We start from the raw sequence: 15,935 nt of genomic DNA, 5'->3' as shown, positions 1-15,935 counted from the left end.
TTTGTATTTCATATGGGCAAATATCTTAAGAACTATTTGGTTGCAAGTGAATTTATTATTACTGATTTACAACCTTGGATATTGTGGGCACTTCCATAAATTTTTTAACCTATCTGCTTGTATATTTTTTGCGCTAAATTTTTGGCTCTATTTTGGCCGCATCTAAAATAATAGGTATTAGCTTATTAAACGCAGTCCCATTAATTTTGACCAAATGTAATTATTTCGTAGAATTATTTTAAAAAATATGGGTTCTATTATCGTAATTTTGAGAAAGTTATGTCTTATAACAGTTATTTTCTTGGTGCTTTGTGCTTCTGAAGGCGATGCTATCGGTCCGAAGCTTCAAAATGAGCGTATTAAATCTATTAGTGACTTGACTCAAATGGATATCATTTCATTGTTAATTGTCGGATGTTTTGCATCTATTGCTGTCTCAGCTGGTGGAGGAGGTGGAATTATTTCAATGCCCATTTTTTTAGGTCTTATGCGAGTTCCATTTTCGCAGGCAGTTACTTTTTCTTCTGCAATTATACTTGGAGGAGTAATTTGTGCATTGGTAACTAATTTATTACAATATAAACGGGCAGTTCCGGAATATAACGATGCAACTACTTTTCTCAAGCTGGCTGTCACTGAGAATCAAATCCACGAATACTCGTTCTCGTTTATGCCAGTAGAAAAGGCGCCGTTGATTGATATTCAAATTGTATTATTTATTGCTCCACTTCTTACACTCGGAAGTTTATGTGGAGTATTTGTTGGGAGATATGTTTCCAATTTAGTATCAATCTTTGTCTTAAATGCCTTACTATTATATGTTTTAAAAGTATCAATTTCAAAGTTTAACAAAATAAGGGAGTCTGAGAAAAAGACTAACAAAAACCCAAATTGCGAACCTGAACTACTTTCACCCACAATTTCTCAGACAAAACAATTGATAAATAGCGAAAAAATAAAAGACAATTTAAAGGTCATTTTGTATTTATATACTTTATCTATTATTAGAGTAGAGAAAATCGTAATGAATAGCATTAACGAGCAAAGTAGCATTATTCAAATTGCTTCTCCACTACATCAGGATAAATGGGTAAAATTTAGAAACTACAAACTGTGGATTACATTTATTTTGCTCTGCTTTTTCTCAGTTTGGATCTCTATTTTAGAGAGTGGCATACTATTTTCAAAAGAATCTCGTATTCATTTGCTATTGTGGCTATCCAGCGTGATTATACTGTTGCTATTCCCAAACATTTCGCTTCCAAAACGATCTTTGAATTTGATAACTTCAATAATTAATTCACAAGAAAGGCTTGCAAAAATCGCAAAGACTTTCCACAGTAATGTGGCAAACCAAGATTATAACGCAATCGATATAGTGTCTTATATTCGGTCTAAATATTGTAATAATTTTTCAAACTATATTTTGGCAAGCTTGGAGGTACTCTCAGTCGGACTAATAGGTGGAATTACAGGTGCAAGCGGGGGGATTCTGATAAGTACGATTTTCTATTCCTCTCAAGTCGATCCTTCTTCAATTGCTGCAAATAACTCCACTTGTTTGATCATATCAACTTTGACATGCTTTTTTACATACCTATTTGAAGGGAGAGTTCACTTTGATTTGGCTATTTTACTACTTTTTATTTCAGTTATTTGTACCCTTATTGGTAAAAATATTATTGACTATTATGTTAGAAAATATAAACTTTCTTCAATAATAGTCGGAATACTTATTATATTAATTTCTGCAAGTCTAATCTATATGAATTTGAGACTATTTGTATTAATAATAAATTATTAATCATATATTCTTTATTAAAAAAAAATTAATTGGTTAGATTGTTATTTAATCATTTTAAAATATCACGAATACTTCTTTGGTTGGTTTTGTTCTAGTTTTGGAATTAGGTAATTTTATAACAAATTTCATTTAAAAAAAAAACCGAATTTTTTTGTTATAATCTCAAGATTCGTTATACGCGTTTTCGAACATAGTTAGAAACTAAGAAAAATTAATGATTAGAAATATAGAATATTTATTATTATTATTAGGAATGAAGTTAGCTATGACTATCTTTCCTGATGAAAATGATAAAGTTATTTATTGCGTTAATATTATCAAAGATTGTGTTGAATTTAAGTTCGTTAATTGGGCCAAACCAAATACATCTTTATCCTTCGTTTGAGAATTCTCCGTTCATAACAAATTCTTGGACTATTGGGATATTTGTTAGGCTAAAAATATCCTTATGGGCACCTCTTTTTGAAGATGTTACAGATCAAAAGCTCTTTAGAGAAATACTAACTTTATGTATTAATAGAGGAATCCCTCCACCGCAGCCACCAATTTTCATTCGAATACTTGAATATGAGCATTTAACAGGACTTACTGGAATACTGTTCGAATTCCCAAAAAATGATAGGACAAATAGAATTGTAAATCGAGGAAATATTCTCCAATTTTTAATGCAATGCCGAGAAGATAAGCTGGGAGGAGAAGCTCACATTGCATCGAATATATTGTTGAGGAATTCTCCAACTGTACAAAACGTAAGCTCAATGCAAGAGTTTAAATTAAAAAAGATTGAAGAAGATTATTCAATGGCAACTACATTTACAATTACTTTTTTGATGGTTGCAACTACGCTTTCAGTCATTAGCGCATATGTAATATACTACTCAGTAGCTAAAAATAGCAAGTAAAGAATTGGAACCATTCAAACTTACTAATCCTTAGATTTCAGCAAGTAAACTAAATAATAAATGTTAAAGGAACAACTTCTAAGATTAAAACGACAATTTAATAGCTCAAGAATATTCATTGCTTAAAAATTACTCATTAATTATTATTGATTTTGACTTTAAAAAAAAATTAACGTTATATAAGCGGGATTGCATTCAAAAATTAGATAGGAATTTTGTTTCCCCACAAGCAATTGAAAATGTAAACTGTATATTTTGCAAAGCATTCAACAATTTGCAAAAGAAAAAATATAAGTGTAAATACTTATTTATACTTATATAAGCTATTTGGAAGATATATGTATGAACATAATCTTTTATTATATTTATGATTTTTTAAACAGTGAGAGATGCCAGAGAACTGCCAAAAAAACATTGGTAAAAGTTCGAAGATCTCCGATTTGTCTTTAAAAATCAGAGAGGCAGAGAAAGATTTGTCGATTTCAAGAGGAATACAATTAAAAAGTGCAAGCACAGGAAACCACTTTAAACCAATTAATGGGTTTGTATTCGATAAAACTGGTAAAGATCTGAAAGAGGTATCAGAATTACACATATTAAGGCTAAAACAAATAGAAACAGCCCAGAGATTAAAAGAAACATTAAGAAGAAATGTAGACCTTATGACTGAATTACAGAAGGCACGAGGAGTTGTGAGAAGCTTAGAAAAAAAAATAAGTTTTTTAGAGCGAGGAGAAGGAATTAATTTATTCCATAACAGTGTCAAGGGCGCAAATTCTCCATGCAGCCATTGTCCAAAACAACAAGAAGAAATCAACAAATTAAAATTGCACATAGTTGAATTAAATGATACATTCCAGAAAAGATGGGATGAAACACAAAAAGAGTTGCACAACGCAAAAAATTCTCTGTCTGATGTTTCAAGCAAGCTGCTCGAGTCATTAAGTAATAATCATCAAACGAAGATCAGTCAGGAAACTGAGCAGTTCCGAAATATTAATGGAGATGATATGAATCAATTCATGGAGGATAGTTTACACTTTGACGATAATATACTAGGAAATTACAAAGGCAATACCAATAATAGTAATTTTCGTCGAAATGTATCTGAAGCTCAATCGCCCTCTACCTACAAACTATCTAGGCCATCTAGCTCAAACTTTTCTAATGATTTAAATATTCATAATCAAAATATAAACGCATATCCGCAAATTTACAGTAATATTAACCATCTTCAGTACAATGAATATTCTCGACAATCAGAAACGCCTAGAGCTAGTTTTACTAACACATATAATAGAAGCCAACTATTAAATAACCAAAAGAGCGATCCAAATATTGTAATTAAACACAGTAGACCACAATCAGAACACCTAATTAAGTATCCTGTACCTGAAATAAACAGGAATACATCGAATAGTCATCATTCAAACAGCAGCTTCTATCAAACATCTAATAATGGAGTTAGATACGACCCTGCTGCACGAATTCGCTCCTTAGATTCAGTTACAATCAATCCTGGATTAAATAGTCATGCAAATTCATTTCCTCTTGGGCTTTCCTACAATGTTTCTAATCGCAGATATGATTTAAATCCTCGTGATTCAGTTTTGAATAGCCTTTCGAACCCTATGGTTTATCCAAATACCTACTCTTCAAACATTTTGTCATCTCATAATAAAGTTCAAACCCCAAATGACTCATTTATTTCTAGTGTTGAAATGTTCAACTCGAGTAAAATGAAAAATTCAATGTTTCATGGAAGTAATAATATAAGCTATGACTCTCAAAGCCTTGAGAATAATTCAATAATACAAAATCAGATAGAATGCGAAGAACCAACCAGAATCTCCAACTACAATTCTTTTCCAATAAATGAGCCTAGTATTAAAAACTTGGTGAGTCCTTCATCCCACTCCAAGAGTATAGTTGAGCCAGCAAAGGACCAAACAGTGAATAATTATTCCGCTACACCCCTAAGCGATAATTTTAATGAATATCCCTCTTCACCCATTACGAAGGGCTCTCTGAATGAACTTGAAATTGATCAAAGTACGTATGGTAATATTAGAAAAACCCTCGAAGAATTGAAGAAGACTCAAGACCAAAGAGTTCAGCAATTGAAAGATGATAGAGAAAAACTTCTTAGGGCGGTTCTAAACGACTTACAAGAAATGAAAGATTTCAAAACAAACCTCAATATTATAAAAGAAAGCCAGGAAAAAAATACTAAAACTACCTCAAAAGGCTTTTTTTCACTTGAAGATAGTAGTAAATACGATGTATAAACTGAAAATTATTAGTATAAGTAGAAATAGGCTTTAAGTAAATCTCAATTCATATATTAAAACCTTGCCTTGGCTCTATTACATTTTTTTGTTAAGTTCCATTTTTCTAAAAAGGAATCTGAAATTTGAATATTCTTTAGATGCTTTGAATATACTAGAGGCTTAATTACTGCTCCAATTCTTGTTTGTATCTTTGGCTGGATAAGTTTGTTATGTATCGCGGTAGTGTTCCATTCAGGCCCGATTGGATGCCCAAAGGTACTTTCATATAAATCGCTTGAGGTATAAGGATGAGGTACCTGATTAACACAATATTTTTTCACTTTTTTATCAATTGATCTGTTAGAATTAATTAATTTTTTTACTTTCCCTGACGAATCTTCTTTTTCTCGAATATTTAAGTCCATAATTCTAGATACGGATGAACACCAATTACCCCAACCAGGTACCGACTTATTATTCGAAGATCTAATAGTATTCTTTGGCTCGGATGAATTATCAATATCAACGCTATTAGGTATGTGATCGGGGCTCCCTTCAATAAAAATATGTTTTAATAACTCACTATTTGCTTGAGCATATTCTTGATTTTCTACAATATCTATATTAGCCATTCTCTCAAGTTCATCTTCAATATTCAAATATATTTTCCTCTTTTTTTCAACATTTTTTGTCATCGAATCTAAATTCTTTTCATTCATTTTAGATTTCAGACCATTTGAATCGTTCATATTTGATGCAAGCTGATTATTCAAGTTGTTATCTTTGAAATTAATCCCAATAATATCTTGATTATAATTCGAAACTCTTTGAATCTGATTCTTCGTTTCCATTACTTCATTTACTGAAGGTCTAGATAACTGAATAATTCCATCTGAAACATTGTTAGATAAATGCCCTTCCGGTTTATTAATCAAAATTTTGTCTTGAACATTTTCTTGATCAAGTTGGTTTAATTCAAGGTCTAATAGATCGTTATTATATTCAATACCACGCTGAATAAATTTCAAATCAAATAGGCTGTTGGATGAATTCCTTAATTCATTAATATTTTTCCGAGATTTTTCAATGAAGTGTGAATTTGATTCTGTTTCATTATCGGAGTCACTGAGTTCACTTCCTTCATCAAGATTTTTTGAAACATTTTGAATTATTTGCTCAATTCTTTTTTTTTCTTCATGTTGTTTTTGAGCTTGATCCGAAATATTCTTTTGTAACTCATTTCCGCCAAATCTTAATGCCATCTTAGCCCATTTTTGCCTTGCAGTTTGTCTTCTCATTAATCTTATCTTGGCTCTCTTCTCTTCATACCTTTCCCTGATCTTTTTAACTAATTCTGGATATTCAACCTCTCCTAAACTTAGCAACTTTTCTTCCTCAATTTGCATTTGTTTTCTACGGTTCTTTCTCCAAGTCTTTGATTTAATCTTCTTTAACCTTTTGTTTTCTCTCTGCTGTTGAAATAAAATGAATTTAAGTTTTTTCATGAAACTTTTTTCTGATTGATCTTTGATTTTACTGCAGGGAGAAATATCACAGTGTCCCAATATCTCAGCATTTTTTGGGTCATCTCTATTCATCTCTTTTAATATGTTATCAAACTCTTGCTCAAATTCATCCAAAGGCTGGTAATTAGTTGCTAATTGTCCAGTTGAAACAATATCCATCTTTTCAGGTTCTCCATAAGAAATGATTTCCTGTCGATTTATCCGCTCAATAGTTGCTCCCCAGTGTTTCATTTCTTTTTGTGTTAAATCATATTGTGTTTTTCTTTCTAATTTATACAGTTTATTAGGTGGAAGAAATTCTGTCATCTCACTCTTAGTTTTATGTTTGGTATCTAGCATCTTTATTTGGTTAATAGCCTCCCTGGTTTTAACAGACCCAGATAAGTTCTCCATTAAGTTGCCAATAGTAGCTTTCATATTTATCTTTTCTTTGCTCCAAACCTTACCAGAAGATTCAGAACTCTCATTAAAATTAGAGCTCGTAAATTCATTATTAAAACTGTTCGAGTTGCCCATATTGCCCTTTCTGTAGTATTGAGATTCAGAAACTATGTTAGAAACATTATTTATTAATTTATCATACTCAATAGTACTTCCATGATCATTTGAACCATCCTTTTTTTTCCCATTCAAGAGATTCATAGTGAAACTTTAAAGCAAAACAAGATGTATATATCTTAGCAAGTATTAAAACTATAAATATTCGTGGTTTGAGTATAGAAGGTATCCATAACGTTGTTTGAATTATCTCATAAAGATATTTTTTAATACCTGTATAAATTCTAAAAAAAAGCAAATAAAGACTAGAACGTTTTCTTAAGGCGCTAGCGGTATGGTAATTAGCTTTTTTTTTCTACTGCTATTTTAAAAGATGATCATTTTCATGCCAAAATTTATCTTGAATTATGTCACAATGGCACTTATAAATACAGCTAATAATAACCATTTCATCGTCTATTTTCCATATTGGATTTAACGGTTTATCTAATTCAGTATAATCTCTGTGATCAGTTTCAATTGTCGCTTCTTTACACTTGTCAAATAATAAAATATCATTATTTTTTAACAATAAATATTCATCCCTAGATTTCTTTTCTTTCGGCCTAGCCTTATAAATCGTTGTTCCTTTCCTAAATTGTGGAGAAATATTGTTGTAATTTATTCCAAATTCCTTAAATAGTAGTTCATTTTTGTAGGACGAATCTGTAAATTTAAGCTTTTCCGTTGCTTCTCTCTCATTCAATTTATTGATAGACACTAGAGACCAAAAGCATGTATTATAGAGATTATTTATGTGGCAATCAGCTTGTCTCCATGAAAGATATGTTCTAATGTCTTCATCAGTCGGATACATAATTATTCTTCCATCAAAAGTTGGAGGGTACAAGAGCTTTTTTCCTGGAAAAAAACTATCCCAAAAAAAAATAAACGAAGACGTGAACAAAGATACGACATGAGTTAATATCTTATCATTTTTTCTACTCCATAAATCTGTTTTCCTCCTAAAAACAAAGCTTCATTTAAATTAAAATGAAAATTTTAACGTTACAAATAACTTACCTAAATTCATCCGACTGACCGTATGAAATCACAATGTCACCTAAGTTCTTCATAACATTTTCGGCGCAACGACTCATTAGGTCTAGTCCTCGTTTGTCATTTGGTTTATGAAACTCGTGATCTTTAGTAAACCTAAAGAAATTATTGTAATTTAAACACGACTTATACTTACTCGTGAAAACTGTGGCCATCAATTCTAACCACGAACCAACAATTCTTTACGATTCTACTAGGTTGTTCGTATGTTTTAATATACTCGTATTTGCTACAAGCCATTATTTAATTTATCTAGTTAAATATTTATTAAATTGGCTACCGCAAAGCGGTTTAGTTTTTATAAATCTAACTTGAAGTTTTGATTCTTAGTCGCGCAATGAATGAAAGTTTGCAGAGCTCATATGGCATTTGCATTTTCTATGTATTCTTTATAACCAATTCCTTCTGTTCCTATACATCCATTTATTGTGAGCACTAAAGGATGTCTATTTAGAATTAGTCTAGACTTTCGTATTTTATCAGTCCTAATATTTAGAAATGGGTCAGTTGTATTAATTGAGTTCTCCTCGCTGATTGATATTGAGTAAAAAGGGGTGTATGAGGTGCATTTGTCTACATATTTATCATCAAAAACTTGACATTCAAAAAAAGGAGGCGGACTTTGTTTATTAGATATTCTATAGATTGAGTTCATCCTTTGTGCAAGTGACAACCCGCTTAATGCATAGCAAGTATGGTACAAGTCCCTTGGTTTCTTTGGCTTGTCAATTAATCCCCCTTCTGAAAGTTGACAACAAATTAATATATATGATGCCAATGCTTGGAAATCACAGAGACAACTTTGGATGTAAGATTCTGTTGTAGATGTCCTTATTCTCAAAATTTCTTCAATGCAAAATAATAACCCTGTAAACCAAAAACTATAACAGGAATCAACAAGTTTATTTGTTCTCCCCTGAAAACCTCCTTCAATTCCAGATTGCCTCTGAACTATCCAATATAGCAATGAGTCTATATCTATTATTGATGACTTTCCTAAAATGCAAAGCCCAGAAACAACACAATATGTATAACCTCCATGCGACTCGCCACCAAAATCCCCTGAGTAACCTCCATCAAACCCGCTACAATTTAAAATATAATCCTCAATACCGTAAAACAATTCTTCAGTAACAATTTGCAGCATGCTTGCCACGGCCGATACGCAATAAAATGCTCTGACATCAACTTCTCCATCCAACTGAATTTTGAAACCACCCGTTTCAAAATCTCTCAATTTCTTGAAGAACTGATACATTTTAAATCTATCTATCTTTAGTAAAGCTTCGGTATCTCCTGTTATGATGATTGATGAAACCGCTAAATAGGTAGAAACTAAGTTGGGCATATGACTAAAATTTCCACCAAATCCACCAGACTCGTCTTGGAATTTTAATATTGTCGCTATAATGTCAAAAGAATCTTCAAAAAGTTGAATCTCTTCAGCTTTGGAATTAAATGCTTCATTATTAGTAGCATCTTCCGAATCTAGCAATAATCTACTACTATCATTTGTTAGTAATTCTTCTGAGTGTATGCTCCAATAGATCATTAATATTCTTGTTGATTCGCCTTCAATACTGCTTTCTGGATATTCAGTTTTTCTCATCCTTCTTACAAACTTGAGGTGTTCATTTCTCTTCAATAACTTGTCCTGAATATTTGCAGACTCATCATAATCCGAAAAGTTATTGTGAAATGTACTTTCAATAAAGTTTTTGAAACAATTCTGACTATTTTCTTTGGATTTTATCCAATCTTCAAAAGTCCGTCCTCCCCTGTATTCATTCATCCCCAACTCGTACCAAGGATAAACGCCGAAGTCTGTCAGAAAGAGATCAAAGCTATTCATAATGACGATTTAGTTTTACATTGAGAAATGAGGGAAAATCAATTGCTATGTTTTGGGAAAAAAAAACATAAAAATTAGAAAAAAATATAGTATCAATAAGGAAGTAGATATAAATGGGGAATAAATCTCTAGAATTAAGGATCATTGAACGACAGTATCATATCAAGTCTAAAATTACATATAATTAACTTGATAATTTCAATTTACAAGAAAAATAAAGGAATTAGTGAATTACCGCCAACCACAAATGAACCCGCTTGAGGCAATACGTGCTATTTGGATTTAGATCAACAATGGGGGAATTATAATTAATATTTGAATTGACATGTATTAGGTTGTTGTGATACAAATTTGTTAGTGTGTAATTAATATAATTATACTGTAAGCCATTTTTCCGTGATTTTTTTTTGATCACGAATATCTGCAACGTAATACCTGTTGAAGCCAGAGTTATATATAAAAATTTATGTAAATTAATTAATTAAATAATGGATAATCAATCGAACACTACAAACCAAATGGTAAGTTTAATTAAATTATTTTGATTATAAATACTCGATTTTTAGGCATATACAATGGTTAATGACTATGGAAGGCAGGCTGCAACTACGATTCAAAACTGTGGTAATCAATTATTAGGAAGTGGAAGGGACTATCTGCAAAATTCACACATAATAGGGGAAGGGCCCAAGCCATTGAGAGCGCTATGTTTCGTTGGTGGTATTTTCCTTTCTCTTGCCTCATTACTTGGAATTTTTAGTATTAGTCAATTGTTTTTATCACCCGGAAGCTATTTGTTTGAAGCCGTCTTATTTGGGCTTGGTATTGTAGTAATGATAGTTGAATCAAAAGATATTGAAAAATTGAAACCTTTCAGAGATTTCTGTTTGGAATGGGCAAAGTTTTTGACTGTTCCTGCAGGGAAAGGTACTCTCTATTTGCTTTCCGGTATATTGGCTATGTCTATCTTTAGAATAAACTTTTTAGAATTATTTGCAGGAACTTACATGGCATTCTTAGGAGTGATTTGTATTATGGTTCAGTTTGGATGCAGAAATCAACTTCAGGCAGCCGGTATTTCAATAGACTCTACTGGTTCTTTTTCTAGAGAGAATACAAATGAAAGATTTAATAGATTAGCATAAATGAGACTAATAGGAGCTATATAATATCTAAATCAGAATATTTTCTGAATAATTTCTAAATAGAATGCGATATTTGTCCAATTCTGTGCAGCTTGGTATTTTATTTGTCAAGTTTTCTTGGCAAGCATTTACAAATATATTTTAAATTTATAGTCACTAATCAATCCCTGTGTATAATTGTTGCTAACTATGCAAGTTTCTAATCGAGTATAGAGACTCATCTAACGCCAGTGAAACAAGAATTATGCCGGTATGACGGGTAGTCTTAGAATTTGAGAACCTTAATTTTTAGTTTACTATGACTTAATTTATGTAACTGAAAAAAGATATGAAAGCAAGTTAAACTATTTTAGAAATGAAGTTTATATATTGTATCTAAAAATGTTTATAATTAACTGGAAAATTGGATATAGTGCCCGTCAATAATCCAATGCATTTATTATTTTCGCTAAAAAGCGATTTTTTTAATATTTAAAAAGGCGCTAGTTATTTCTAAATAATTTTCAGAATTTAAAGGTTTGAAACAAAAAAACATTGAAAAATATATAACCAAAAGTAAATAGTAAATAATATAATCATACGATTATAGTGATATAATAATATAAATTGCTTTTACACTATGTTTGGAGTTATTACAATTGATGATCAAATTAATGTCTTCCCTAACGAGTTAAATCACTTCTCTGAAATTCATTTAAAGGATATACAAAATATAAACCCGAGAATTAACGACCCTTTGGTTATTTTGAGGAATCGAATAAATGATAAGTACTTAAATAAAGTTGTGAAAAATGCAGGATTAATGATTTATTTCGTAGGGTTTGATGATGTTGATCATGCAGATATTGATAATGATGAAGGAGGATTGTTATTTTGTGTTACATTTAAAATGATATCATTTAGACCATATGTTGGTGAAGTAATTGAAGGGGTAGTCATTGATTCAGATTCAACAGGATTAACTGTTAGCCTTGGATTTTTTAGTGACATTAAAATTCCTTGTAATGATTTAAGGGAACCCAAATCAATAGACTCCAACACAAAAATATGGTCTTGGGACTATGAAAATCACAAATTGTGTTATTTAATCGATTCTACAATAAGATTTAAAGTCTCAAGTGTCGTATTTAATGACCAGTCTCATGACAACAGTGTGTCATCAATGGTCGTTGTTGGAAATGTTCAAAATGATGGGCTTGGCATGATCTCATGGTGGAGTTAATATATTGATCTCAAATTACTGTTTGAACTATTTGAGCGGTAAAAATGTGGCCGCGCGTTTTGCAAATTACTAAAATTTATTTCATACCGTTATAAAATGGATTCTGGTGAACAATTGAAAAATGTTCTATCAAGAATACAATTACTTCCATGGAAGGAACAGCATGACATCGAGCTTCTGCTTAAGGTATTACGGAAGTATGAGGTAGAAAACAGAGTATTGAAACCGTTCGACAAAGTTTATATTGATGAAAGGAATTATTTTGTTGTGTTGTTTTGCGATCCAGTAGAAGGGGGCGCATTATCTGAGTCAACTCAAGTATTTGCAAATGGTAAGCCATTAATGTCGTTACAAAAAGTGCACTTCTTGGCACTGCCTCCATTTAATGCTGCGCTTTCACCTCTTGCACAAAAGGTTTCTACTATTCGACTAAACAGGTTATTGCAAGATCAAAGAGAATTTGAAAGGGAAATTGAAGTGTCAAATTCTGAAGTTGAAAATCTATGTGGAAGTGATCAGCTCTGTAGACTTTACATTGAGCCATACTTTCAGAAAAAGAGGAAAGAACCTATATATGTTGGAAGAAAAGTGGAAATAGATGGGATAACATTTCTCGTATGGGCATGCGAGCCAACTCAAGTTGGCGTTATTGACGGAAATACAGCAGTTTACATTAACTGGGATTGTTTTGGTGAATTTAAAAGAATTCATGTAATGCCATTTTCAGATACTTTGCCTCAAACATATTCATTTGATATATTCCAAGACTATCTCAAACCATTCCTATCGAGATATACATTCCACCCTTTTTCAGAAGGGGAAAGCTTTACATACAATGGTGTTCAATTTAAAATAATTGCAACAGATCCTGCTGGTGTAAAAGCTCGGATAGGTGATAATACAACAATTTATTGCCAAGGCAGTCTAACACCATCGATTGTTGACCTTCTTCCTGTTCACTTATTAGAAAATATAATACGCCTTCCCCCTAGAAGCAGGCCATTTTCAATATTGCAGGCTCTCGCCCACCTCCCTCCTTCAGACGTCGATCGAATATTTGGTTCTGCTGACTCCAATAATAGCCGAGGGATAAATAATGAAATCGTAAATAAAATAACACAAAAATCATATTATTATGGAGAAGGGAATGAAACTTGTAGTTCATCAGATGATGCTCCGCTGTGTACAGTTTGCTTATCCGAGGTTAATGAAGGAGATTTTGTGGTTAGATTAGACTGTCAGCATATCTTTCACCATCAGTGTATTAAGGAATGGTTCAAGATGTCTGTAATCTGCCCACTTTGTAAAGTCGATGTAAGGGGAAGTAATAATAACTAATCCGCTACTACTATAGCTTTAGATAAGTAATATTAAAATTTTGTTCTAATGTAAATATAATATTCTATAAGAATAGATTATAATCTTTTATTATGAAGCTCCTTAATATCTCGTCCATAATTTCTCTTATTTCCTTTTCTGTATGTCTTCTATCGTCGGTGTTTGTATGCAAAGATTTTTTGACAGCTGCACATCCCGTTGGATTGTTGAAAGATATAACAATGTCAGCCTTCTTTGAGACAACTCTCAATACTAGCAAATATAATTCTAATTCTTCTCTTCGAATTCCATCTGGATATCTCTTATCTAATTTCTGATTACCAAAACATTTGGAAATTTCTAAATCATTGGAATACGTAGACAGTGGTTCAGAATATATTATTCTCGTATCTAATGAACTGTTGAATTCAGAAATATCCATAAAATAATATTCTGCGACGTTCCTGCATCCAGCAAAATCAATAGGATCCAAAATTTCAACAATTATACTACTTTCTGAAAACCCATCAACAAAAACCTCTTGATGATCAGGAACATCTCTCACATTACTGATATCATCAAATTCCTTTGGGATATTTAATGTTATTGCTCCTCCGTAAAGCTTTCTATTCGTGTACTCCATAATTCATTGCTAATTGAAAAATGTCAATTTGCCGCAAAATCTGATGTAATTTTTCTGAATAAAATGTACGTTTATTCAACTTGGATATCTTTTATCCTTTCAAGTTCTTCATCTTCATCATCTGAAAGAAACATAGCTTCTCCTGGGCTCCAAATATGCAAATAATTGTTTTCGCTTATACTTGCAAATGTAGTCGTCTGTAAATAGTTAGTCATGCAAGACAAATCTATTACTGGAGAAGTATGCCCACTATGAGTAAAAATTAGCTCCGGTACACCATCTTCAACTTCATCAGGTCTTTGTTCCATTCCAATTTTTGATAAATCCCAAATCTGAAAGTTTATCGTAATTAGGTCTATAAATTTAATCTTAAATTAAACTTACCGAAACTGTAGAGTCTGAAGACGCAGATGCCAATAATGACTCATTTTCTAAGAGGAAACTTAAACGATTTATTTGTCCAGAATGCCCGTTAAGTGAGTGAAGTCGTTTGCTCATGTTTCTAATATCAAATATCGCTATCACGGGGTCGCTCCCTCCAACAGCAATAATGTTTGTTTGAAATGGATTGAATTCAATTGTGTTAAGGCTATTAATATTTGTACTACAATGGCCAATACAAGAATATCCAACCGACTTTTTAAAATTAAAGTTAATTTTTGTATTGTCAGAACAATGTTCTTTTAACGTTTTTATAGTGCAGCATGGTGAGGCTGATTCACGAATATCCCAAATCATTATTAACCCATCATCTCCAACTGAAATCATAATATTCTCATTTGAAGGATTCCATGAGATATCTTGAACGCTTTTTTCATGCCCCATGAATTTAAGAATCGGTTTTAATTTCCTTTCATAATTATTTGGTTTACTTTGAATATCCCATAAGCAAATAACATTATCATCCGAACCGCTTGCCAAATAGGACTCTTTAATTTTATTCCAACTTAAAGCCCAACCTTCTAACTCATGACCGCATAAAATTAATGATGGATTATTTTCAGTTTTAACAGTTCCTTTAACCATTTTTTCGTCCACTAAGCTATTTAAATCGTAAATATTAACATTGCCCACCACAGTTTTGGATGCAATAATGTTCCTATTCATGGGAGAACTAACAACTCGATTTACTTCTCCATCGTGTGGAATTAGGATTCTTTGACTAAAATTATTTGAGTCAGCTTCCATATGTGGTATTGTAAAGCCAGCATAATCGCTATGAGAATCGAATTTCCTACAATTTTCTGGAATGGGGCAATTTGGTAATAAAACATCCAATATAATAATATAATCTTGGTCCATTCCTGATGTATGGGTGCCTGTTAACAAAGAATACTTTGATGTTTCGTTTATACCTTCATCAGAGTAAAAGCTTTCAACATCAGAAATACTACTTTCACACATCCACTGTACTGATAGTGATGGCCACTCCAAAATATGAGTCATTATATTTTCATAGAGTAATGATGTGTTTTCCTTCCAAATTTTATACTTTTCTAATTTATTAGATTCTTCTGATTGTAATATCTTTTTTGCTTGGTCAAAAAAAGTAAAGTTCATCATTGATGAAAAAGGAGAGTTTTGTACTAATGAATTCATAATATTTAAGTTTGATTTCAATTTCCTTATTCCTCTTCCAAATCTTTGTTTATTTCCAT

The 15,935-nt window shown here is 31.8% G+C and overlaps 11 protein-coding genes across 11 annotated transcripts; 6 read left to right on the top strand and 5 right to left on the bottom strand.

Annotated features, from left to right (window-relative positions):
- Positions 1-247: 247 nt before the first annotated feature.
- Positions 248-1,804, top strand: cgd1_2030 (membrane associated protein with over 9 transmembrane domains, signal peptide; the record flags this gene model as incomplete). Its single annotated transcript, XM_628039.1, has 1 exon — positions 248-1,804. One exon carries the CDS (start codon positions 248-250, stop codon positions 1,802-1,804), a length of 1,557 nt encoding a protein of 518 aa, XP_628039.1.
- Positions 1,805-2,085: 281 nt separating this feature from the next.
- cgd1_2020 (hypothetical protein, signal peptide, transmembrane domain near C-terminus) lies at positions 2,086-2,706 on the top strand (the record flags this gene model as incomplete). The annotated part of the gene is made up of 1 exon (XM_628038.1): positions 2,086-2,706. One exon carries the CDS (start codon positions 2,086-2,088, stop codon positions 2,704-2,706), a length of 621 nt encoding a protein of 206 aa, XP_628038.1.
- A 389-nt stretch (positions 2,707-3,095) lies between these two features.
- cgd1_2010 (hypothetical low complexity coiled coil) lies at positions 3,096-4,994 on the top strand (the record flags this gene model as incomplete). The annotated part of the gene is made up of 1 exon (XM_628037.1): positions 3,096-4,994. One exon carries the CDS (start codon positions 3,096-3,098, stop codon positions 4,992-4,994), a length of 1,899 nt encoding a protein of 632 aa, XP_628037.1.
- A 56-nt stretch (positions 4,995-5,050) lies between these two features.
- cgd1_2000 (predicted coiled coil protein) lies at positions 5,051-7,144 on the bottom strand (the record flags this gene model as incomplete). The annotated part of the gene is made up of 1 exon (XM_628036.1): positions 5,051-7,144. One exon carries the CDS (start codon positions 7,142-7,144, stop codon positions 5,051-5,053), a length of 2,094 nt encoding a protein of 697 aa, XP_628036.1.
- A 217-nt stretch (positions 7,145-7,361) lies between these two features.
- cgd1_1990 (hypothetical protein) lies at positions 7,362-8,338 on the bottom strand (the record flags this gene model as incomplete). The annotated part of the gene is made up of 3 exons (XM_001388122.1): positions 7,362-8,016; positions 8,063-8,194; positions 8,235-8,338. 3 exons carry the CDS (start codon positions 8,336-8,338, stop codon positions 7,362-7,364), a joined length of 891 nt encoding a protein of 296 aa, XP_001388159.1.
- A 118-nt stretch (positions 8,339-8,456) lies between these two features.
- cgd1_1980 (protein geranyl-geranyltransferase beta subunit) lies at positions 8,457-9,950 on the bottom strand (the record flags this gene model as incomplete). The annotated part of the gene is made up of 1 exon (XM_628035.1): positions 8,457-9,950. One exon carries the CDS (start codon positions 9,948-9,950, stop codon positions 8,457-8,459), a length of 1,494 nt encoding a protein of 497 aa, XP_628035.1.
- A 575-nt stretch (positions 9,951-10,525) lies between these two features.
- cgd1_1970 (hypothetical protein) lies at positions 10,526-11,095 on the top strand (the record flags this gene model as incomplete). The annotated part of the gene is made up of 1 exon (XM_628034.1): positions 10,526-11,095. One exon carries the CDS (start codon positions 10,526-10,528, stop codon positions 11,093-11,095), a length of 570 nt encoding a protein of 189 aa, XP_628034.1.
- Positions 11,096-11,687: 592 nt separating this feature from the next.
- Positions 11,688-12,317, top strand: cgd1_1960 (RPB7 subunit of the RNA polymerase III, OB fold; the record flags this gene model as incomplete). The annotated part of the gene is made up of 1 exon (XM_628033.1): positions 11,688-12,317. A coding segment is annotated over one exon (630 nt), but the record flags the coding sequence as incomplete, so codon positions are not given.
- Positions 12,318-12,413: 96 nt separating this feature from the next.
- Positions 12,414-13,655, top strand: cgd1_1950 (hypothetical protein; the record flags this gene model as incomplete). Its single annotated transcript, XM_001388121.1, has 1 exon — positions 12,414-13,655. One exon carries the CDS (start codon positions 12,414-12,416, stop codon positions 13,653-13,655), a length of 1,242 nt encoding a protein of 413 aa, XP_001388158.1.
- A 64-nt stretch (positions 13,656-13,719) lies between these two features.
- On the bottom strand, positions 13,720-14,277 carry cgd1_1940 (possible RAN guanine nucleotide release factor; the record flags this gene model as incomplete). The annotated part of the gene is made up of 1 exon (XM_628032.1): positions 13,720-14,277. One exon carries the CDS (start codon positions 14,275-14,277, stop codon positions 13,720-13,722), a length of 558 nt encoding a protein of 185 aa, XP_628032.1.
- Positions 14,278-14,348: 71 nt separating this feature from the next.
- cgd1_1930 (WD40 repeat protein, predicted histone deacetylase subunit) lies at positions 14,349-15,876 on the bottom strand (the record flags this gene model as incomplete). Its single annotated transcript, XM_628031.1, has 2 exons — positions 14,349-14,609; positions 14,662-15,876. 2 exons carry the CDS (start codon positions 15,874-15,876, stop codon positions 14,349-14,351), a joined length of 1,476 nt encoding a protein of 491 aa, XP_628031.1.
- Between the last annotated feature and the right edge of the window lie 59 nt (positions 15,877-15,935).

The sequence above is a fragment of the Cryptosporidium parvum genome, chromosome 1, assembly GCF_000165345.1.
Source record: "Cryptosporidium parvum Iowa II chromosome 1, whole genome shotgun sequence".
NCBI classification, from domain to species: domain Eukaryota; phylum Apicomplexa; class Conoidasida; order Eucoccidiorida; family Cryptosporidiidae; genus Cryptosporidium; species Cryptosporidium parvum.
This window is presented reverse-complemented; position numbering and strand designations above follow the sequence as displayed.